This window comes from Perna viridis, chromosome 1, assembly GCF_037379345.1.
Source record: "Perna viridis isolate PV_CMFRI_1.1 ecotype Kerala chromosome 1, ASM3737934v1, whole genome shotgun sequence".
NCBI classification, from domain to species: domain Eukaryota; kingdom Metazoa; phylum Mollusca; class Bivalvia; order Mytilida; family Mytilidae; genus Perna; species Perna viridis.
In genome coordinates, this window is record NC_142445.1 from 5,924,737 (window position 1) to 5,950,002 (window position 25,266).

Sequence of the window (25,266 nt, forward strand, 5' to 3'; positions counted from 1 at the left end):
TACTATAAAAATCCTTGGACATTTGTTTACCTTTTTGTAATTATAAATCTTAAATATTTAATCAAAATGATAGCTTCAACAGTCAACATTCTGTATTAGATAGAAGTAGAAGCAACATTCTATTTTTGTTGAAGCAGCCATATATCTTCTTGGATAAAAATTCCTAACGCTGAAACCTAAAGAACAATCATATCAACGTCCAGTAGTGTCAAAGGAGAAGATTTTTGAAGGAAATAACAATTAAAATACGAAAAAACGTCGAAAGAGGGCAAGAACTCCAACATAGCTGAACAGATTTACATGAAAATTTAACTACTGATAGATCTTATCACGCTGAGCACTTTTACCTAGGTCAGAACTCTGCTAAACCTACAGGCTTTGAAGATATATGCGAAAAACGTCTGTTTGACCCCTATGTTCTATTTTTAATTACAGCGGCCATACTTTCGACGGATCAAAAATCCCCACATCAGTTTGATGCAGAATATTCTAAGAAACATTTATACCAAATTTAGTTCTACTTGGTCTGTATCAAAGAAGTTTATTGAAAGAAATAACATTGAAAATAGCGAAAAAAAAAACGTCGAAAAAGGGCAATAACTCCAACAGGGCTAACAGCTTAAAACGAAAAATTGAACAAAAATAGATTTCATTTACCCCGTCAGAATTTGGCTAAACCTAACAGTTTAGGAGATATATGCAAAAAACTATACAAAGGGCAATAACTCCCACATGGCTTTAACGGATTAAAACCAAAATTTGACCAGCGATAGATCTCATCATGCTGAACACTTTTACCTAGTCAGAATTCAGCTTTAGGAGATATATGCGAAAAACTACTGTCTGACCCCTATGTTCTATTTTTAGTAATGGCGGCCATGTTTTTGATGAATCAAAAATCCCCACATCAGTTCTATGCAGGATACCCCAAGGAACATTCATACCAAGTTTGGTTCTAATTAGTCAAGTAGTTCCAGAGGAGAAGAGTTTTGTATAATTGTTAACGACGACGATGGACGATGATGACGCCAAATGATGGCAATAGCTCACATGGCCTTTGGCAAGGTGAGCTAAAAAGGGCAATAACTCCAACATGGATCAACAGATTTTCACGAAAATTTGACCACAGATAGATCTCATCACGCTGACTACTTTAATCTATGTCAGAATTTGGTTACACCTAACAGTTATGGAGATATATGCAAAATCTGCTGTCCGAACACTTTCTCTTTTTAGTCATGTCGACCATGTTTTTTAACTGATCAAAAATCCAAACACTCATTTTGTGCAAAATACACTAAGGTTCAATCATTATAAGTTTCATGCAAATCTATTCAGTAGTTCTAGAGGAGAAGGTGTTTGAAGAATTTGTTAACAATGACGCCAAGTGATGACAATAACTCACATGGCCTACGGCCAGGTGAGCTAAAAAAGGAAAGGACAGAAAATATAATCCTAGCACCCCCCCTTGAATTAAATAGCAATGTCTTTTAGTTGTATGGAACTGTGTAATACCATTTCATAAAGGTTAATATACTAATAGGTACTCGTGTGATTGTCCAGAAATCAGGAAAAAATGCTATATTCATTTTTACCCTTTATTTTTCATATGGTTAAGGTAATAACCCAAAAATTAATCCTGACCCTCCTTTTAAGGTATGGAACTTTGTGGTACAATATCATAATGAAAAATGCATTTTACTTAAACTCAAGTTGACAGGAAATTAAAGAAATATTTGATTTTGGCCTTTTGGACCCAAATTCCTCAACAATTAGGATCATCATCATCAAATCCAGTCTGTCTGTTATGGAACTTTGTGGTACAATTTATCAGAGATTCATGTACTTTTACTAATTATTGTCCAGAAACCAAATACAGACAACAACAGCACCATAACATTATATAATCATACAACTGCATTTTTTTTTAGTTTAAAGAAAATACAACAAAATACAATGCACTCATTTGGCACAATTTTTTTTTATGTGATGAAAGACATGGTTTGAACATTGAAAGAGTATTTATTACAAAACAACAGCTGCAGCCTCACTTCTACTCTTTGGCAAGGGAGTTAATTCTGACCAAGAATTGGTTTGAGGGTCATAACATTCTACTAATTGTAATGTGATAGGAGCTGTGTATGGATTGTCTAATATTCTTTGGCTGCCACCAATAACATACAATCGTCCATTAAAACCAACAGCTGACGGTGCCGATCTCCGCTCTGACATAGGTGATACAAGTGTCCATACATTCTGAAAGAATTATAAAAATAAGGCTTATAGCACTGAATTCTTTACAAACAAATGAAATATGGTTTTAAATTTATTTACATTTGAGTTCATTTTTGACTAGCTCTTCATGACCATAATGATGCTATAACAAAGTATAGATCGGAGTATTAAAAACATTTTCAGAACTTTCTGATGTTGTAGACTAATTGCATTTCAGTATATCGAATAAATTGGGTACTGCATGTACAAATGTATTTAGTTTTGCATCTTACAGCCTTACATGTAGCCATGTTTTTTTCCACAATTTTTTTTCAAGATTTTTTCTTACACTATAATCTTAGCAAAAAAATATACAGCCAGCAAAAATGTGGTTCACAGTAAATGCAATGTAAAAACAACATAACCTAGAAAACAAGGTAGAAAACAAGCCATTTGAATTAACAGTGCAGGATAATGAAGAAAGAATCATTCAAAATTCACTCAAAATATTCCTGTCATCTTCATAATCAGTTAAATCTTATTTCCCTACACATACATGTTCATCACTCAATCTCATTCATAAGTCTTTCTAAAGAGTGTAGAATACTTTTAGAAGTACAATGCTTTGTCAAAGTTTGTCAGATGTATCACGATCTGCCTGTTTCTAATCTGGACATGTCCTTATCAGTGATACATGTAATATACTTGTAAAATAATTTCCTATTAAAACCTGCTAGTTTTAAAGACTGGTCCAGTCGATAACCAAAAGACATAACACTTTATGTCATGTATATAAAATCTTGCAAAGCAGTAAAGTCTTATTCATAGAAAATTGGAAGCCAATAATAATTTACCACACAGTGAACCTCGATTTGTAACATACCATTTATACAAAGCATCTTTTCCGTCATCTTGCAAATTCATAGGGAAATATGTTTTTTTTCAAAGTGCAAATAGTGTTTACAGTAAAATTACATTTATTCTGAAAAGACTCTTTCAAGGGAGATGATTGGGGAGATAATATTCTATAACAAGAATGGATATATAATCTACAAAAGGACAATGGGCATTTTGATTGTTTTAGTCTGAAGGTCCCTAATTTTCTTTTTAAAATGTGAAAGAATGTCAGATAAATATTCTTTTATACAACTTTTTAAAGAAATTCCAAAGACCACAATTAATTGATAACAAATACATATATATATATAATCTGTATAAAATCCTGTAAAATCATCAACATTAGTGATTTTGTGTTTATTTAAAATCAAACTTCCATGGTATGTGTATCCATCTTCATCTTGTAGAAAATGTTTGACAATCTAGGACAGTATTAGGTATAAACTACTTCCAAACATTTTAACCCTACAACTATCTACATCTTACATCTTCAGGAGAATATCTCTCGACAGAGTTCAATTCTTTATCATAGTCATTGAATCCTCCAATGGCATACAAATACCCATCTAATGATACCAGAGCCATATCAGATCTTATAATGTTCATGTCAGCCAACTCAGTCCATTCCCTAGTGACAGGGTTAAAACTATCAGAAGACGAAATTTCTGACCCACTTTCAGTATCTGTGCCACCAACCATGTAAATCATACCTATTAAATAAAATATATTATTGTGTATTGTCACTGTGATTTTCTTTTCTAAAACTTTTCTTTAATTCAATCTACAATGTACAAGTACTTGAACAAAGTCAACAAGATAATGATACATCTGACTTATGATGAAAGAAAAAAAATATTTTAAGTCAATCTTATTACAGCTTTATTTACCTCAATGATTCAAGAAATTACTCATTCTATGTAACATAAAATGTTTGAAGATATTCTTTAAAATAGGTTCTTGCTAAAGCATTGACAACATGTCTGAGAAAATGATGCAATTACAGATATTCAAGGGACATAACCCAATGTTTCAGTGTTTAACTGTGAATAAATTCTTCTCTAATGTGTAATTACAATGTAGATACATGCAATTGTTTAGAACAGAGATAATATTGTAAAAATATATCTTACAAAAACTTACTCATCAAGAAACATAAAGTACAAAAATACCAATCATATATACTGCAAATTTTGATGGCTTTGACATGTTTCAAGGAGTAACCTCTCATCAACATTAGTAATATATGAAGATCTAAATCTAAACATTACTTGTATACAAGAAGTACTCAAAACAAAAACCATCAAAATAGAAAGTAAAATCCATCACCAAGAGGTTATACAATATCCAATACAAAGAATGAAGCCTCAGCGTTTTAGGTACAATGTACTTTAACATTTGCCATTGTTCAAATTTTGATAATTATGATAAATGAAATCTAATGTAATTTGGGGTCAGACACTCTGACTACAGTGGCACTGATCCAGTGGTTATTAAATACAAAGATACCAATCATATATAATATTGCAAATTTCAACATGCTGTACTTATGTTTTCTGTAGCAGTATTTAAAGAGTAATCAAGGGAACCAAGGATATAATGGTAATCAAAAGAATGTAATCCAGGGACAAAGACCAGACATGGAAAGCAGACATACACAACAAAGAACATAAAGTAACTAAAATCATACATACAAAGTAACAAAAGCAAAGGAGCAACTCGGACTCCAATAAAAACTGGGAGCAGTTAAAAGAATCCAATATATAGAAATATCTGAATCCAAAAATTAATTGTATACAAGAAGTATTCAAAACCAAAACTAAGTAGGAAACCAAATCCATCACTATGATAAATAAAAATCTGATATAACTCAGGGTTAGACCAATTTGCCTACAGATAAAAAATTTTCTGGGCAATTGAAAGGGATTTTTTTTTTTTAATTTCAAAATTTTAGTATGCATGAGGATTTTTTGTATGGACAAGGGAGCGATTTTGTGTATAAGTTCCCAAGAAATCATTCACAGCAATATGAATTAGTACATACTGTTATACAATGAAATGTTATCTAATGTACCATACCTTCCATTTCTGTAACACCACAGGCAAACCTTGGACGTTGAATGTTAGCATAGAGAACCCAGCTATCTTCACCAGGGTCATACATCTCTATAGAATCCCCTAACAAACTCCCGATCCAACCTCCCATCGCATATATCTTACCATCACAGGCACACAAACCAAACCCACAGCGGGGGAAATTTAATGGAGCACCCTCAGACCATGTTTCTGTCTGAGGATTAAAGATTTCCAAACTGTTATGCATGAGTAAATCATCTTCACCACCCACAACATAAATCTTTCTATTAAGGATGACAGCACCATGTTTGTTTCTAGGGTATGAGATGCTTGCAACAGATTCCCAAGTTTTAGTGTATAAATCATATTTGTTAACACTTTTGAGTGAAATAGCATCACTCCATCTACCATCATTTGGTCGGTAATATCCACCAATCACATATATACATCTAGTAGAAGACTTCCTAGGAAATGACCTTATATCATTTGACAAAATATCACAAGTTTTTAAATAGGTTCTCACAGCATTAACAACACATCTGTTTTTCACATGACGACTGAAGAGGTCCTGCATCTGTGTATGGTTTATGAGAGGAAACCTAACATAGTCTAACAATTCCCTCAAATCATCAAGTCTTTCTTTCACATCATGTTCAGTCCAATACAAAGCAGCCTCTAACACCTCAACCTCTTCAGCAATATTAATCATTTCACTTTTCAGCCATGTCATAACTTCTGTGTGTGGTAAACCTAAAAATTCTTCTTCTTTTGTTACTTTATTAAAATTAGTTTGAATGTAATCCTCTGAAAAATGTCGTAAGCCTTGAAGATTAGGTGTATCAGCACAACCAAAGATACCTGCAGAAATAAAATAATATATGTTATTCTGGATATCTTCTCGAGGGAAATGGGCTAATATTCAGTCAGCTTTCTGTATTATTTGAACCGTAGACAAAGGACAAGTTACGTGATACTATATCCCTTTGAATATGCTGAATAACAACTTAATTCCAGTGTCTTCAGGTATGCCTTTTTATCTGCTTTGGGAATATTTTTCCTCGTTGATCTCCCATATAGTTATGATTGGATACTTATTTGAACTCCAATAAAATTTCTGTCAGCTACTATATCCAATGGTTTACCAAAGGCATAGGGTCTGATATCATCTGTCAAGTGCAGGATCATCTTGCATAAATTTATTGTAATCCTTTCTTTGTAGTAAATATTTATTTATTCTTTTTTAAACAAACAATGCTACTTCAAATAAGTGTTTAAAGTAATATAATTTTATGCAGCTGGAATGTGCCTATCAACCTTTCATTTAAAACAAAATGAAATAAGAGTTGTGTCCCTTACCCTAGGTCTACTTCCCTAAAATAGAAATAATTCATGGAGGTATGTTGTTGTACTCATTTACACATGGCTTGGGTCTATGTATTTGATCATATTTTACTACGCATTAGAAATGTGTAAAATATAAAGGCCATAATGAGTATAATAATAAATGGTATAAATACATAGACCCAGACAATATGTAAATATACCCATACCCCCATGAACTATTTCCTTATTTGTCCATGAAAAAAGATAGAGAATGAAGTCCTCCTAATGGTAATCAATACAAATTTAACCTTTGACCTTATAAGCAGTGAGAGCCTGATAACAGTCTAACAGACAGTTGACCTGTAATATCGAGTAAAGATCTTTACTAGTTTCATATCTACACTTAAAACAAAAACAAAATGTCTATCTATTTGTGTCTCACATCTTATAGTATTGTTGACATTTGAAGAAAAATAAATCCTAGTTGTTGTACAACTGTAAAAGGTACGATTATTTTATATTCAAATTAGTCCTCTCACAGATCACACCTGCCTCTTATCATTCTGGTTCAATTCTTTTGTTATGTTGTTATTTAAGCACAATGACTTTGTGGGGAAGAAGGAAATGACATTAATTAAATTTGTCATTTAGGGTCATGTGTAATATTTTTTTAAACTTAGTATTCATAGGATATTGCTTATCTCCCCTTCACACCCAGCGGGAACTCCACGTTGAATCAACACAGAAGTTATTTCATGGTGACGTGGATAAATGTTAATTCCATATAGTATCCATGTGGATTATTTCCATGTTGATGTTTTGATGTAATGTCTACAATGTTTCCATGTCGATGAAATCAAAGTGGATGTGTCGACGTGGTATCAACATTGAAGAGATGTCAATAATTTCAACGTTGATTCATCCACGGTTTTTCCACTTCAGAGTAGTATTATAGAAATAATAAAAAAACCTTACTGTTATAGAAAAGTTCAGTCATCCAAACTGAGTTTAAATAGTTGTAAAGTGTTGTAAAACATTGCAATTACACTGATGCTGATTACTTGTGATAAAACAAATGTGATAAAACAAACTTTTTAAATAATTTTGAAATTTACCGCCAATGTGTACTAAATGAAATCAGAACTACTCTGCCTTTCAGCTTGTATACCTACCGGGAATAGTGCAATATAATCTAACGGAAATGGCTGAGGATTTCCGAATGGTATTTTTAAATTTCACTCTACGCATACGCTTTTTGACAGGCCGCTTACTAAAATTTGAAGATGTAATTAAACACCGATTGCGAAGAATGAGAAATGCTGTTGGTTGACCCACTTCTTTCACAGTATGTGAGTTATTTTATTTTACATGTGACATGATTACTTATTTATAATCTTAGTTTGTGTTAATACATGTAATGATAAATTTAGTATAATTACTGTTATTCGAAAAAAGGGGAGGGAATTCTGATTCGATGCTGACTTTATTCCATGTTGATAAACTATTTGATTCGGATTATTGCAAAGAGATGTTTTCTGTTTTAATGGTTTATTTTGCTTTTTATCAGAATTTATCAAATATACCTTTACTTCCAAGACACTTAAGTAGCATTGAGTTGTTGAAAAGAAGTTACAGTCTTCAATGGCATGGAGAATAAATATAGTATAGAAAGAATTTGTAACACATGGAAGAGCTTACAATGTAATCAAACCTGTTGTTGTAAGTATATATTAAACATGTTATTAATATTATAAACTGAAGGATGAAGTCTTTATATTCCCTTGCTAAACATATAGAAATCACAACCTGCATGTCACCTCCTAATTGTCTCTTTGTCAGTTCTTGTATCTCCTGAGCCCAACACCTCCCTAACTGATCAATGGAATGTAATGATATTTAGGAATCTCGGGCATAACATGTAGATGTACATTAAGGTTGTACATTTTCTTCAGTAGCTCTAGAATATTGTTAAGTCAACAGTATGTGTACATGATTTTACAAGGACTTTTAGCAACTCTGTTTCAATCTGGAATACCAAAATAATTGGGACCAAATAACCAATCCAATCTTTATAAATCTTAAAAAAAATTGACAGATGGACAATGCACAAATTGCATGCATTAATTAAATATACATCAAAATATGTAAATGCAGTAATGTTAAAAATTAGAGTTTATCACATTAAATAAGGGTTTATTTATCTGAAGCATGGTTGTAAAGAAAATATACTTTTTATTTCAGAGGAAAAAGTTGTATATTCCAAATAAAATATTTATATAGCAATGGCAGTCTTTTGTTACTGTGAGTGTAATGTTATAAGAATGAAACATATTACAATAAAAACAACAATGAAGGTTTACAAAGTTAATATTGCCATATCAGTTTAAACTTTCAAAGTTTTGAAGGATATGCTTTTCTACCTTTAGTTATTTGTTAGTACATGTAATATTAAGATCAAACTTTTTTTGGTATGCTGTAGACAGAATAAGGAGAAGCTATATTATTTCAGAAGTGTTTCAAAGGCATGTGATGTTGATTCAACAAAATATATAAGAAAACTTTTTGTTACATCACTAACTAAAACGAAAAATAAATAAAAAACTTCTTGGTGATAACATGGCCTATTTCAACTTAATCACTGCGGTTAAGGATCAGCCTTAATTCAATGTGGATATTAAGTAAATTTTCAACATTCTTTATACGTGGATTTTAAGTCATAATGTAACCTTGATTCTACACCAAATTTCCACGTCATTTCAATTTTCATTTCAATACCATTTTTCAATGTTGTTTCCACGTTGAGAACTGACGTGATTTCAACATTGAATCCATGTGGCGAGCCCGCTGGGTATACAGTAACACCATTACAGTCTTGACAAGCCTTACTTTTCAATACATTTTAGTCTATATTTATGTTTGTCATTCATCCTTTCTGTTTATTTTACCTTAGGCTGATGTGTAATTTATCTACACAAGAGATCCTAGCCAAAAATTTAAAATGTTGCAGATCCTTAAAATTTGGTCAAGAAAGCTAAAACTTGGTAAAAATATTTAATGACAGAGTGTCTCCAGAAACATGATGTAGAGACTTCATGATTACCATAGCAACAGCAAAAGGCCACAAAAGGGGCAGAAAAAATGCCCTTTTTACTACTTTCTCCCTGACAATCAGATTCAAATTTAAAAAAAAATCAGTTATAAATGGTAGGGTCAAAAACCTACTAAAACCATAAAATACAGCTATTGAGCAAATTTTAAGGCTATTTAATAAAGCTGTAAGACGTCAAGATTTTGCGGTCAAATCCCTCTTCTGGGACCCTCCCTGAAAAATTGTCAATTATTTTGCTGTATGCCAACAGCCATGGCGAAATTCGTCAGACCAAAGGAGATGTCTGGTGTTTTTACTTTCGGTCCGGATTTCAGATTTTTTAGTTAACATATAAGGAAAAAAGTCTAAAATTGTCATTCCCTCCAGTGCATCAAAAATCAATTTCGCCATGAATGTGCCACTAGCTTTAATTTTAAGGGTATGAAATCTGGATTCAAAATCAATGTTAAATACTTTTGTTAAATCATTTGAATATAATTATCTTATAGATTTACCTATACAATTATATGGTTGAATATTTTCCTTCAGGAAGTTCACACACATAGATACCACAGGAAGTAATCCTATCATATCAGCTGAGTACAGCAAATCCTGACAATTATATTCTGTTATAGTTATCTCCCCTAAAACAAACAACCACAGGAAGTAAGACAATCATATTAGCTGTGCACTAACAATCCTGAAAATTATATTCTCACACAGTTACCTCCCCTTCTCAAATAGATATTGTGCCTATCAATCCTTCAAAATCTGAACAAAATTCATCTAATTGTTTACGAGGAGTTTTGTCCACAAGATAAGTTTGAACGACAGAAGCATATAAGGGTCCCTCACTAACTTCCATGTTGCAAATAAACAATATAATACCAGTTTTAAAGACCTTGACATTTCATCACATCTCATCCTATCTGGCTTATAAGGGGTAACAATCTATTTGTGCATTGGTGCATCATCATCTTTCCAATTATGATCTGGAATACAATATTGGAACTGCTTTTGCTATCCTAATCCAATTCCACAATTAGCTTCACCAGAAGTCAAAAATGGAGAAAAAATAGCTACATAATTTTTTTTTTTTTTAATCTAAAACATTATTTAATTTGCTATGAGAAAATAATTTAGATTTGCTGAAACTATAAAGGGATATAGGCTAGACTATACCTATGGACATGACGATTTGTCATTTTTAAATCCATTGAAATTTTGTAGCAATAATGCCATTGTGATTTATCTGATAAGAATTCAAAATGAATAAGATTGTCAGCCAAGAATTGTGAAATGTATCGAACTGTCATGAAGCGGAATTGTCACACCCCTTCTGGCTAGCTGCAGTTTTTCTGTTTGTCAATGCAGAGATTTCTAAAATAACAGTACCAGTGCCATACCTAATTTTCTGTTCCTATAAATGTGATAATGGTAACACACTTATTTCTATTCACTTGTTCTACATATCACACTATGGATGATAACATATTATATTATCGATACTATTAAAAATGTGCAACTTATTGCATATTGTGAAATTTTATACTTAAGAAAGATTCTAGAAGACAATTTATGATAAATAGAAGGTAACTAGCATTTTAAATCCTACTGGTGCCAATCTATAATGTAGAATTTAATAATTTATCTTTGATTAAGATTTATTTCCATTAGTGTTGCACAAGTTCAGTCATATACAAAATCACCATTTAACATAACAAGAGGCTCCCAAGAGCCTGAATCACTCACCTGGTTAAAGTTTGTCTTTCAAGGGGCAATAAATTTAACAAGGAGTTGTCCAACAGTTATAACGCAAGAAGACTTTGGTAGGACTGTCAAAAGGATCATTTCTGTGATAGAAAGTTTCTTTCTATCTATTATAGTTTTCAAGATATTGGCTGAAAACTGTAAAAATTCATCTTTCAAGGGCAATTACACTTACAAGGAGTCACCTGACAACTTTGATTCCTGAAGACTTTTGAAGGCCTTATAATAAGGGTCAATTCAGCTATAGAAATAATTTTGCTAAATCTCACGGTTTTGGAGAAATGTGTGAAAAACAACTGTCTAACCACTTCTACTTTTAGTAACAGCGGCCATGTTTTTTCGACGGATCAAAATCCCCACATCAGTTCTATGCACGACACCCTAAGGAACATTCATACCCAGTTTTAGTCTCACTAACCACTTCCTGGTGCAATGGCCACCCCCCTATGTAGAACCAAAACACACTGAACCTAGACATATGCATTGTAATTGTATTATTTGTGTATATTATGATTAAAAGTAGCCAAAATAAAGCTGAGGGTGTATACTTTAAAATCATATATGTAATTAACTACAAAAGTGTATGAATATTGTTCACATGAGTGAGTAATTTGCCTCCATGCTGTCAGTTAGCAGAAATGGTAAAAATGTAGATTTTCAGTATTATTTATTCAAGTAAATTTTGTGAAGAATTTCTACAATCATTGTACCATTAGCATAATGATTTTAGAAGCCTTAGTTTCCAAGCTTTGCAACGGTATGCAACTTTAAGATGTCATTTGTCCTGGGAATTCACAGTGAAACTTTGAAAATTACTTTTTTAACATGTAAAGTAATGGAAACATTAGAAGTAGTTACTGAGACCTTTATTCCAATTGGTCATGTAGTGTCAGAGGAGACGATTTTAAGAAATAACATTAAAAAAAGCAACAACAAAAAACAATGAAAAAGGGCAATAACTCCGACACGGCTTAACAGATTAAAATGAAAATTTGACCAGATAGATCTCATCATGCTGAACACCATTAACACCTTGTCAGAATTGGCTAAACCAAACGGTTTTGGAGATATATGCGAAAAACTACTGTCTGCCCACTTTGTTCAAATTTTAGTAACGGTGGCCATTTTTTCGACAGATCGAAAATCCCAACATCAGTTCTATGCACAATACCCCAAGGAACATTCATACCAAGTTTGGTTTCAATTGGTCCAAACTAGTGTCAGAGGAGAAGATTTTTGAAAGAAATAACATTAAAACTAGCAAAAAAAACGTCGAAAAAGGGCAATAACTCCAACATGGCATAACAGATTAAAATGAAAATTTGACCACAGATAGATCTTACCATGTTGAACAATTATACCCATGTCAGAATTTGGCTAAACCTAACGGTTTTGGAGATATATGGGAGAAACTACTGTCTGACCCCTATGTTCTATTTTTAGTAATGGCAGCCATGTTTTTCAAAGAATCAAAAATCCCCACATTAGTTCTATGCAAGATACCCCAAGGAACATTCATACTAAGTTTGGTTCCAAATGGTCAAGTAGTGTCAGAGGAGAAGAATTTTAAAAAAATTGTTAACGATGACGGACGACGACAACGAGACGGACAACAACGAGACGGACGCCAAGTGGTGGCAATAGTTCACATGGCCTTTGGCCAGGTAAGCTAAAAAATGATTGAATTACCAAGATAAATAAAATCAAGCAGAACTGCAAAGATCTTGGGATCCATATCATACAGGGTCACTACATCAGCATCGTTCTCTACCATACCGCTACAGAACATTGCATGGAAGTAAGTACTACCTGCAGCAAGGATCACTTTATGCGCCCTGAATGTCTGATGGTCAACCTTGATGTCAATGTCACAGAACTCATTATTTGATCTTATCTGGAGAAGGTGCTTGGAGAACTCCTTCCTATAATTTTCAAAAGCTATTCTGAAATGGAAAAATAAATCTTTAATAATTTGAATTTGGGGCAATATCCTTTACTGCTTTTTCCAGTCTTCAACAGAAATGTTTAAATAATTTACTAACAGTAGTTTACAATTATTTATACTATATTGACTTCAAAAGATCAAGTAAGAATTTTTAATCATATCTTGACTTAAATAGGCTGTTCTCCCCCTTTCCTGTCATTGTCTAAGAATACAACTTCAATCGATGTCATTTTTCATTAAATACATTCTTACATGGAACAGCAACTAACCTGGAGAACAACATATGTGAAAGTACTATCATTCACGTTTTTTATGGGTAGGCCAGACCATAAAATTTGGTTCCCAATGAAAAGGAGATTCCCATTGATGTGTATACTGAAAACCTGAAAACCTCAAATTCAAGAATCCACTAACTTGTGTTTCTTCACTAATTCACAAAAAATGGTATTCACAAATTGGTATCCACAAATTACAGTACTTTCTCAATATTTTACCTTTTTCACAGAAATATTTTTCATTTAGCATCTTTTATTTCAACTGTTTCTGATTACAAAGTTTGTCATATACATGTATCCTTGAAAATCAATAACCATAAAGTAAATTTAACTATCATTATAATACCTGTTACTTTCTATTTGGTCCACATGATCCATTGTCTAGTTAGTAATGTTTTACATCACCAAATATAAAACCTAAAAGAACAATCTTAGTAATATGAAAGGTCAAAAAAAACAATTTTCTGTCAACCAAAATATTGTTGTGCTTTTATATAAAACATATGTGCACACACTGATCTGCAGTGTATTCCCAGAAAAATGAGACTAATTTTGATAGTTAAATAATGCTCTCCATATTTTGCAGTGGTATAGAATCATTCTGTTGGAAATGACATACTTAATAATAAGTGAATGTTTGAACTTTTGAAAGTAACAAACAGCCTCAAACTCAACAAATAGCATCAAACTCAAGTCATGAGCAATTCACATTTAAATTGTCAAACTCAGATAATCATAATAAAAAATGACTCAAGACTTCAATAAAAATGAAATTTTTGCAATGAATACAGTTTCAGGAAGATTAATCTGGAATAGAACAAGGTACTTGTACGTGTGATATATATCATTTCCCGGAAGTGTAACTGTGTTTCAATGGTAGCACATCATTCTGACCCTGACCTGAATTCAATTTTCAAATAAAAAAATGAGGATTTCAGGTCAGAGGAAATAAGTGCTGCTCTGTTAACTGTCAAGACTGCTGGGGTTTACCACATCTCTAGTCAAGACCCTAAAATACATTTGATTCTACATAGCTTTAATATGATTTTTAGACTTTGCCTGGCTTAGACTTCTAAATGTACAGTCCTTGAACCAATCCGTGCAACAATTTGACGGATTGATGATCGTTGACTGATTGATCACTGACGGATCGATGACCGGTGACCGATCTGATCGCAGTTTTGTCATATAAAATGACGTAAGATCTGTCTGAAATGAAAGAAATGTAAAATATAAGTATAAATTGATGTTTAAATCTATTACATTATGTAAATATGTGTAAAATTGACAAAGAAAACAGCAAAAACTGTAAAATACAGTGATGCGACCACTGGTATAATGGATCAGTTTGACAGATCGATGACTTACCAGAAACTGATAGGTGATCGATGACCGATCACAATTTTTGTTGCAAGGATCGGTTCAGGTACTGTAGCACCTAGCTGCGAAACGTAGCGCTAACTATTTTTTTGTATTATCTTAACGTTAGATTGCAAAATCAAAAAAAAAAGATCAAGAGCTACGATTTCCCAGCTATGTAGCACCAAAATCATGCCTCTAATGTAGTTGATAAAGGACCATATGTTGTTGTATCACTTATTTCTATAATAAATGCTGTGAGTCTGTATTCAAAACTGACTTATCAGTATACTGTAGCTTATTCCCAAAATTGGTCATTCTCGACATAATAATTCATAATCATAATATACATGTACTATGCATATGCAAGAGATGCTCCCTCCTCGTTCAGGGAGACTCCTTCTGACAACTGAGTCGTGTCTCAGGGCAATGTACAACATTTATTGATATGATTTCAACTATAGGCTCCTGTGACCTGTGAGTTTAGCGGCTGCATGACCCCCTGCCCCTGCCTCTGAGGCTGAGCCTGGAATGATCAGACGAAATTTCGGTTTTATTTTTTAGCTGGCTGTCTGTGTCTTTATTATAAACCCATTTACTATAAATCGTTTACGAACGGATTGAGGAGAACGAGATATCTATAAAACTGTACTTATAAAAAGTGCATTCTTCATAAATAATCGATCAAAACCATTGCAGGAAAGGCTGAGTTAACCATCAATACAATAATGGTACAGCCATGAGATGTTCCGAAAATAGTGATGACAAGGGGGACAACCACTAACTTAATTTTCAACCGCGGTAAACCCAATTTTTCACAAGTTCATATACAATAATGTAGGTATGTTTTTACGAAAGTTGTCTGCTCCACTCACGATTATCAACCCATCTTTTTGTCACATTTCAAACTATTTATATACCTAAATACTTACAGTTGATTTAAATTATGTTTACAATTCACTAATATAAGTCCTTGACTTGCTTTTCAACTGATCGCAAGATTCTAATAAAGGAGTGTTCGCCGATCTCTTTAGTGATGGCATATTCACTAATTTGCATATTATTAAGTATCAAATTGATAGGCAAATAAAAACTAAATAAACAATTAACAATTTCATGATTAGAATCCCATTTTTCAAAACTTTATTATAGCTTTGTTATTTTATATCAATTTTGGTTCTGTAAAATGTTTCATTTGGATAAAATAATTCATATTTTGTATGTGAATTTTTAACTCTTTTACTTTTGAATTTGAAATGATATTTATATGTAAACTTCTATTATCATGTAAAATTATTTTTTGAATTCTATGCTCATATTGTCTTTTTACTAAATATTTATTTAAAAATTCTGTGGGTAAAAAGAGTTTTATTGGCAGTGTAGGGCACAAAAAGAATTTTTCAATTATCTTCAGAAACGAAAAAGGTATGATGATTTAAAGTTGCCCTATGCCTGTCAATGGATTTTTTGCCAACCAAAACCAAATCACAGGTAACTGATGACATCATGAAGAACTCGGCTATAAGCTAAGGAGTATTGTATTTGTGAATTATGTCGGAAGATGCCTTTAGTTTAAACATATTTCACTCTTCTGTAGACTTGCTTCCAAGACAGGGTGGGGAAATGCTCCCAGACCCACGTAGGGTCTGAGAGTAGGCCAGAGCGTCTACGCAGTAGCCCAGCCCCTAGTAGGACATACACTGACGGAGTTCTTCGGTCAAGTATCCCAAAGGCTGGGCTCCACCACCAACACTAGTTGGTTCTACTAACAACTAACATAGAAAGTGAGAGACCTTTAAGGGTACTCAAGGTCGTTAAAAACCCCCAAACATCATAAACATATTTATTAAGTAATTTGCATTTTTTAACATCAAGTCAAAACAATAGAATAAAATGAACTATAGCAAATTAATTACAGGATTCAGAAACAAGACTTAAAGCCTTATGTTAATCTGTCTTCTGAAATCATGAATAATAGTTATGTTATTGATACAATGTATATATAGCATAGCTCAAGGAAGTAGTGCTCTAGTGCTCATAATGAGCATTTGTTGAGTTAGGTGTAGAGTGAAGAGGTAGATAATATATAATGCTCTAAGTATTTACTCAGTTCATAACCAAGTTTTAAAATTATTCTAAAGAAGTAACTGTAATTTAGGTTGTTAATTTGAAGCGTTTGCTCTGTATCAAAAAGTTTTGAACCTTGGTAAACATTTCAACATTATACTTATCAGACATCTCATCTGATCCAGATGCCTTTTTTACCCTCGCAAGAATTCTTTCAGAAGTTCTTTTGTCTTTTCGCTCAAAGTAATGTAATATGACATTCTGTGTCAGGGTTTTAACCTAAAATTTAGCTTGGTAGCCATCAGCTTAAATTTTGATTGCCAGTTAGTTCTTTAAAATTTCAGTAGGTACTTTAGTAGCTCACAACAAATTTTAGGGGCCATTGGAGAGTTGACCCCATCTAGTTTCAAATCCTGGGTGTTATTGTTACAAATTTACTGGCAAGTTCATTGTCTTTCAATTGTTCTCACCACTGTGGGAAACCACTGCTTGCCAGCTCACCAAATACGAGTAGATGTTTATTTTGGCAAGTTCTCATTTGCTTACACTCGTCAATTTGGCGACCATCATTTGATTGGCAAGTTCCAAGGAATGTTAACCAGCCAACAGGTTATTTAGTAAAACATCCCTTAACATCATACATTAAAATTTGTTCCCTACATTTTTAAGAAGTTTAGCTTGAATATGTCAAGGGAATGATATGCACAATTTTATTGACTTGTAAAGCATTGTTCTTTAATGATCTGCCATTTTAATTTCCTGTAAACGGGATGTGCCAAAACCTAGGTGACGGTCCTGATTTCGTATTAGTATTCAAACTAAATTATCTTGGTAATTTAAGATTTGTTACCTTGCAAATTAGTTGTTTATTGTCAAAATAAAAATGAACAAGAAGCAAATGATTTTCTTGTTTCATAATGATGAATCTGTTGAAATATAATTTTATTTTTAAAATATGAGTTCAGAAATGGAGTACTTATTTTGTTACTGTAAAGTACTTCAATGGGAGGGACTATTGGAAAATGGAAAAGTTTTTGATAAATTTAAAAACAAATGAAAAGATAGTTGAAGAAAGAAAAAGAGAGGCAGAAGGTAGTCAAATCCAAGAGAAAACAGATGATAGTACAGAAAAAAAAATGTGGCTAGTTGAATTTATATGTGGCTAGTAAGATCAATATTCCACTAGCCAGGATGGCAAGTTCGAAAAAAAAATCGTTTCTCACACTGTCTTACTGCCTGATAATTTCTATCTCAGGATACTGCCATGATACTGAAAAAATGTAAGCAATTTCCACTGACAATGTTACTTCAAATCGACTGTGATGTCACCGATAAACACAAGAAAGTCAGTTTTGAAAGGCCATCTAAGCTATTGCCATTACTTGACGTCTGTTAACAATTTTTGAATGCTCTTCTCCTCTGACACTGTTGGACCAATTAGAACCCAACTTGGTGTGAATGTTCCTCAGGATATTCTGCATAGTACTGAAATTTCAAATTTTGTGCTATATTGTGGCCTAACCAGTTATGTCCATAATGGTCAGTAAGTCCTTATGCTTATGTGTGTCAAAAACTCACCAGTATTGTATCCACACTGCTGCTGTCGTATAATGCTGCACTCTGCAAAGCTCTTTATTGCTTGTAGATTTCCTTGTAAGTGCCCTCAATCTTTCACTTATTGTTGGATGGATACAATTTGAAAGTTTTGTCCAAGTTCAAATTTGAGTATTACATGTATGTTGTCACTTTTGTCAGAATTTGCTACAATTGCCTTTATAGCACTCAAGTGGTGACTCGCATAGAAAAAGTAGGAATTTCAGTCCTTCACTGTTTTTGCCCTTTCTAACTTTGAAAATTTCATGTTTTTTGTCTGGGAAATAATGAGCTCCCAATATCTCTTGTTTAAGTTAATAAATTGAAATGCTGTTCTAAAAACAAAACAAACTGTAGTTGTCTCTCTTAGGATTACATTTGTACTAAGGCATTAATATAAATTGTTATCCATTTTCAGTGATTTTTATATACATTTCATTTAATAAATTTTCTTTGAATTAAAAACTTTGCCATCTTGAAACCAAAAATCTGATAGGATATAAAGTAGGTCCTGTTGCTTTTTCTAAAGTTAAAAATTATTTTTTAACAAAATTATTGAATTATACATGTATAGTGTTGGAAAATATTGCCCATTGTGTTCACTAACAATGCTGTCTATCATCATTACATGCATTTTACAGGAAAAAGTCAAATCAATTAGCTGGAAGAAAATTTATGGAGCATGGGTCATGAATTTAATTTTCATATTTCTATATATTCAATTTTTAAATATAATGATTACTGCTTTGTTATCTGGCATCAATACTGTGAATTCTAGAGAGCTTAAATTTTTGTTATGAACCTCCATTTCCATTTTAGATGATTACAGTTAAAGTGAGAGAAATGTCTGCCAGGATGTAAAGTATGGCAATAAGATCTAAACCTCAATTATGGAATCCAAATGCTTCAAGCTCATACAGGTATGATGATTGTTACAGTTTTGTTTGGTCAGATCTCAAATTCAAATTCCCAATGCAATGGACAGATTTCTTTAAAAACCAAGAGGTTTTATCAAAATCTAAAAATTCAACTATGAAATTTGACAAACCATGAAAATGAAAACTCACAAAAAATACCTTTAAGGCAGAGAATATCAACAGTATTGCAATGAGCCCCAAAGGATGATGTTAATTTACAGTCAATCATTAAGTAAAAATTAATTTAAAAGTCATTTTAGTCTGGCAGGATTGGAAAGTTGTTACTGTTGAATTAAATGCATTTGTAGGTAACAGCTGTCTACAATATGTTCTCTAGAATCAAATTTCTGAAGAAAATAAGAAAAAAATAATTTTGACACTTCTTTTAAAGAAACAAGTTTATTGATGAAGAAAAAGAAAGGAAAATATTTGTTATTATTGTCAAATGCCATGATCACTGACAAGATACTGATATGTTTTGATTGGTAAACAGATAATCTTAATAACATCCTATTTTCCTTGTCAGAATCCCAGATTAAACAAATACATTTTTTCTTATTTTGTTTTATGTTTTCTTTAGGTTGATGTTAATCCTAAAGAAGTGGATAATATTAACCTTTCTTTCTCTAACCATTGACAGGTTTGACCCAGGACGACCTGAAGAATTTTCACCTTTATTTCCAACAGTCACCTGATTCTGTAGTTAATTTATCAACTATTTAGAAGAATGTATTTAATGCTATGTTCTTGGCACTATGCAGTATTTCAAGCTCATCAATTACAGCCAGAAAACAGCTGTTTTGTGATTTATTATTAACTTGAGATTATTTCAGGTAAGTGTCAATTATTATTTACTTCAATTTTGATGTTTTTGGTTTAATTTATATAATGTTTTTGTCTTATAGAGTGTTGAACTTGAAACACTATTTTTTTTTGCAACAAAGGAGGATTGATGGGTGGTCTCCTGGATGGAGAAATTATAATTATTGTTATTTCTGCTCCTTTGGTTACCTTAGATCTAAACAAAAATGGGGGAAAAGTTGTTAAAAGAAGTAATTTTGATTTTTTGTCACTGATCATGTATGTCATATTTACAGCAAGTAATATAGTTCATGTCAGGGAATGGAGTTGGTACAATCATTACTTTATGAAATGTCTTAGGTAGCTTACTGGACAATTAATGAGTAGATTTAAACTTTTATCATTTCATAGATATTTTAATCTATGTTTGATAGTAAATTTGTCAATTGTCCAGTCAACTACTTAGGAAATGTATCAGGTGATAGTCATTTAATCAAGGAAATCTATTCCCTGAAAATAACTAAATAACTTGCTGTAAAATTGTTTTCTTGACATTGACAATGAATATCTCTCACTATAACTGTAATATATTGTATAAACAAGTCAGACAACTCCATGCTCATCAGGTAATGATTGAAGGTGTTGATTTTGAACAGTAGATTAGCTTGTTAAACTAGAGTATTTTAGAGTATTTTAACTGTCAGTGTCATTAACTTCCTGAAACAATAGTGACACTGATTTATCATACATAAAAGATAAAGGTTTTCTCATTGTTCTCTGTTACAGTTGAGAGGTTGTTGGTGGGTGGTCACTCATTAATAGGCTTTACGGTGTGTGAAAATATAAGGATATCAAGAAAAAGAAGTTGGACAAATGCACATTGGTCAAGAACCCCCATTTCCTGATGCAGGATCATAGAAATTTCCTCCACTTACGTCCTGAACCCACCATACTTAACATTTTCTCTTATTGGGCCTAATAAGGACTTATCACTTTCTTTGGGTGGACCCTTTATTTAGGATGCACAAAAAGTCCAGGACCTGTCACTCTTGGAAGTATGTATTTGTACATTTTGAACCCGGGTGCTTGGTAAAAAAACTTCAAATCTGACAAAATTTATACAATAAAAACTTACGTAGAGGTCATTATCATGGTAAATTGACTGCCCAAGGGACAGTGATATTGTCTGACATCTTAATAATGCCTTAAAACCACAGGTGAGGGTACAATCAATGTTGGGAAGCAATTTTGCTTCCCAAGGACTGTTAATTATCCATAATTCCCTCCCACAACTAATTATTGTATTTATGTATATATGCAGCTAATATCTTATATAGCTTAGTAAGGTACAAATCTGTATCATCTATAGTCTAATTGATCTGATAGTCATACCAATATTACTGTGAGTGGTCAAAGTTTTTGGTTCGACCACAACTCAGGCTTATTATTTTCATTTTATGATTTTGGTCAAAATTACCTTTCAATAATGGCATTTGTTAATATAGGTAACTGTTTTCTCAATGGACAGTTCCCATTTTCATGATTTCAAATGTAGAATTGATTTGTGATGTATTAAAGAGCCTTATTATAGTTTTAACTTGTAAATACCTTTCTATGAAGAAAATCACAGAAAAGTGGTCCTTTACTTTTGCCACATTAATTAGTTGCTGATCTAGAAATGCTGAAAGAGGAGATCCATTTATTTCCATTTTTTTTCTTTATAATCAAACATTTTGAACATAAGAGGAGTGGGGCAAGCCATCCACAAGGATCTGCCTATGTTAAACTATTCAATAACTTACTATACACCAGAATATGTTTGGTCAGTTTTAATTTAAGTCCAGATTATCTAATTCATAGAAAATAGTTATATTTCCAGAGGGCTCAGTGCTGGTTGTCTTAAACAATAGACAAGAAGAAACTGAGCAGAAAGTAAAGACTGTTGAAAGTAGAAGTAAGTTAACTTGTCATGTTGACTCTAGCTGATCAGCTTGTTGTCAAAACAACATGATACCCACTGTAAAACCAGAGATAAGTATTTCATCAGATAAAAAAATCAACTACCGTAGCAATCAGATATAATCTGCATCTCTCTGTGGGTGTCTTGGAAAGTTTATGGTAATTATCTAGTTATAGAGCACACCTTTCTCTCGTTTTATCTGTTTGTTTACCTGTAATAAAGGTATCAGCTTGGGTTTTGTTATTAGATCAAACATGTTAGAAATTCTTTTTGAATTGTTGTGTAATTAAAAAGTCACGAATGTTGTTTAAGCCAAGAAAGTTTATCAAAACAGGGTTAATTGATCTGCTTGAACTGCACCTAATGTAAATTACAGGTGCAGATTTAAGTTAGTGTGTTTGTCAGAAGCAGTAATTCTGTATAGTTTTCTACAGGAACATTTATTAAATGTAACCAAATATGTTAGATACAATGGGAATAGTCACTGAATTAGTGATTTGAAAAGAGCCGTTATGCTGTTTTATGCCCTACAAACAATTTCAAGAGCAAATGGATATTTGTCAGTAAGTCTGTCTCTTTCCTGTCTGTCTGTCTCTCAGATTTAGGTTTGATGAAAAATAGTTTCATGATTATTAAAATGAACTGAAGTGATTATAAGCAAAATTATGAATAATAATTTTGTCAATTTTATATAGCATATGCATATTTAACTTAAGATAAAATGCAGATAAAACAGTTTGTTATACTGGGTAGTCATTTGATTTTTGTCCTTATGATTGTAATGAAATCTAATAATTGTAAAGCTCATTCCATATACTAACATTAGGAATCAATACAGTGAAACAAATGTATTTAATGCTTCTTAATAGTCATTTTGGCTTTTATACCAGTAAGTTTGAATTTCACTTGATAATATAGAACATATTTATATACCTGTCTGAACAGAATACCTCCTGAATAACAAGTTCTGATTTAGCAAGTTGTTGGTTTACACAGATGCATACTGAATGTTTCAAAGGTAGTCAGAATATGGTTAATTTACACAGGTTTCTGGTTAACTCAGGTCTTGTACTATATTGGACATGTGGTATTGACTGTAAATTTAAGCTTATTGATTGTTATTCCCAAACTTTGAAAACATTATGTGGGTAGGAGATACTAAAGTTTAAAAGAGGAGGTACCACTGATAAGGGAAGACTAAATATAGCATTGAAAGATAAATGGAACTGTAGTATGTAATTACATCAATTACAATATGTGAGATAATAGTGGGAGATGTCTATCAATGGCCAAATATCTCTTTCATTATCCTTCCAAATCAAGCTATTGTCTAACTTCTACTGTTATTTATTGTTTGTGTTATAAGTATGTTTTTATGTACTTTACCATAGTAGCTGTACTTTTATATAATTATACCCTTGGGTATCATACCGAATACAAATAACACATAATTAAAAAAATGGATTTGGTGCTGCTTTGAATTTTGAAGAAAAAAATATCTGTTATCAGTTTAATTATTTTTGTCAAGATAAATAGGTTGTCATGGAAGTCTGATTTATAAATTCACATCATTTTCTCTTGGAATACATAGAATGAATAGAACCAGGGCAGAACTGAGTTTTAGAAATGAGTAGAAGACATTGTCATTATTAGCTCACCTGGCGAAAGGCAGGTGAGCTATTGCCATCACTTGGCGTCCATTGTTGTCATTGTCCGTCATTGTCCCTCGTTGTCCATTGTCGTCATTAACAATTTTTCAAAACTGCTTTTCTCTGACCCTATTTGACTAATTGGAACCAAACTTGATATGAATGTTCCTTGGGGTATCCTGCATAGAACTGATGTGGGGATTTTTGATCTGTTGAAAAATATGGCCGCTGTTACTGAAAATAAAACACAGTGGTCAGACAATAATTTTTTGCATATATATCCAATCCGTTAGGTTTACCCAAATTTTGACTTGGATAAAAGTGTTCAGTATGATTAGATCTATCTGAGGGCAAATGTTCATTTTAATCTGTTAAGTCATGTTGGAGTTATTGCCTTTTTTTGACGTTGTTTTGCTATTTTTAATGTTATTTCTTTCAAAAATCTTCTCCTTTGATATTACATGTATTTGACCAATTGGACCCGAACTTGGTATGAATATTTCTTGGGGTATCCTGCATAGAACTGATTTGGGATTTTGATCCATCAAAAAACATGGCAGCCATTACTTAAAAAAGAACAATGTGGTCAGACAGTAGTTTTTTGCATATATATCCAAACCCTTAGGTTTAGCTAAATTCTGACTTGGGTAAAAGTGTTCAGCACGATGAGATCTGTCTGTGGTCAATTTTTCGTATTAATCTGTTAAGCCGTATTGGAGTTATTGACCTATTTCCATGGTTTTTTTTTGCTATTTTTAATGTTATTTCCATCAAAAATCTTCTCTGACACTACCAGACCAATTAGAATCAAACTTGGTATGAATGTTCCTTGGGGTATCTTGCATAGAACTGACGTGGGGATTTATGATCTGTGGAAAAACGTAGCTGCCATTACTAAAAATAGAACATAGGGGTCAGATAGTAGTTTTTCGCGTATTATATCTTCATAACCGTTAGGCTTAGCCAAATTCTTTCAGTTGCTGAAACGATCCTTATTATAAGGCCTACCAAAGTATCCAGGGATCAGTTGTTCAGACGACTCCTTGTAAGAGTTGTTACCCTTGAATGGTGAAAAATGATCAGGTAGGAGCCTCTTGTTTAAACCAAAGGTGAAGATGAAACCTTGTGACCTTGTCTTGTAAAGGTCTTTAAAAACTCTACCTTTTATAGAAGTACTGAAATTACTATGCTTTTGAAAAAAAGTTTCAGTGGCAGAAGGGATGGTTGTAAGAATTTCCAACCTTTTTGGAAAATTTTGTTAATTTCATGCAAAATTTGAGCAAATAGTAGCTTGTAATGACCCGACCCCTCTCATCTTGAATATCCCATTTGTAG

At 32.5% G+C, this 25,266-nt stretch overlaps 2 protein-coding genes and 1 long non-coding RNA gene across 8 annotated transcripts in view; 2 read left to right on the top strand and 1 right to left on the bottom strand.

Annotated features, from left to right (window-relative positions):
• Positions 1-1,961: 1,961 nt before the first annotated feature.
• Positions 1,962-17,733, bottom strand: LOC148626992 (actin-binding protein IPP-like). 3 transcript variants are annotated; one of them, XM_088565092.1, is made up of 7 exons: positions 17,482-17,733; positions 13,932-14,002; positions 13,055-13,308; positions 10,111-10,239; positions 5,188-6,042; positions 3,598-3,821; positions 1,962-2,256 (listed from the first exon to the last, which is right to left on the bottom strand). In XM_088565092.1, exons 2-7 carry the CDS (start codon positions 13,961-13,963, stop codon positions 2,026-2,028), a joined length of 1,725 nt encoding a protein of 574 aa, XP_088421218.1. In that variant the 5' UTR covers positions 13,964-14,002; positions 17,482-17,733; the 3' UTR covers positions 1,962-2,025. The 3 variants fall into 3 exon arrangements, with proteins under 3 accessions (XP_088421218.1, XP_088421209.1, XP_088421227.1); XM_088565083.1 differs by lacking the exon at positions 17,482-17,733 and adding an exon at positions 15,597-15,695; XM_088565101.1 differs by lacking the exons at positions 10,111-10,239; positions 17,482-17,733 and adding an exon at positions 15,597-15,695.
• LOC148626993 (uncharacterized) lies at positions 6,862-9,667 on the top strand. The gene is made up of 3 exons (XR_015919433.1): positions 6,862-7,011; positions 7,667-8,226; positions 8,749-9,667. It is a non-coding gene; the product is annotated as an uncharacterized LOC148626993 (long non-coding RNA).
• LOC148626994 (neuronal calcium sensor 2-like) overlaps positions 15,702-25,266 on the top strand; it is a 95,174-nt gene continuing 85,609 nt past the window's right edge. For 2 of the 4 annotated variants that reach the window (XM_088565151.1, XM_088565159.1), the window contains exons 1-2: positions 19,424-19,524; positions 20,162-20,354. The gene's annotated coding sequence lies outside the window, so the exon portion shown is untranslated. Of the gene's footprint in view, positions 15,786-19,423; positions 19,525-20,161; positions 20,355-25,266 lie in introns of those variants that run through there. The other 2 variants (XM_088565184.1, XM_088565230.1) reach the window with 2 other exon arrangements.

What these genes read in the sequence shown, in the direction of transcription:
- LOC148626992 (XM_088565092.1), bottom strand. Translation starts at nt 13,963, where the DNA reads ATGGATCATGTGGACCAAATAGAAAGTAACAG. An exon ending in GCTTGATTTTATTTATCTTG is followed by an intron (nt 10,240 to 13,054) that starts GTAATTCAATCA and finishes TGTTTGTTTTAG; the next exon opens with GGGAGATAACTATAACAGAA. An exon ending in TCAACCATATAATTGTATAG is followed by an intron (nt 6,043 to 10,110) that starts GTAAATCTATAA and finishes TTATTTCTGCAG; the next exon opens with GTATCTTTGGTTGTGCTGAT.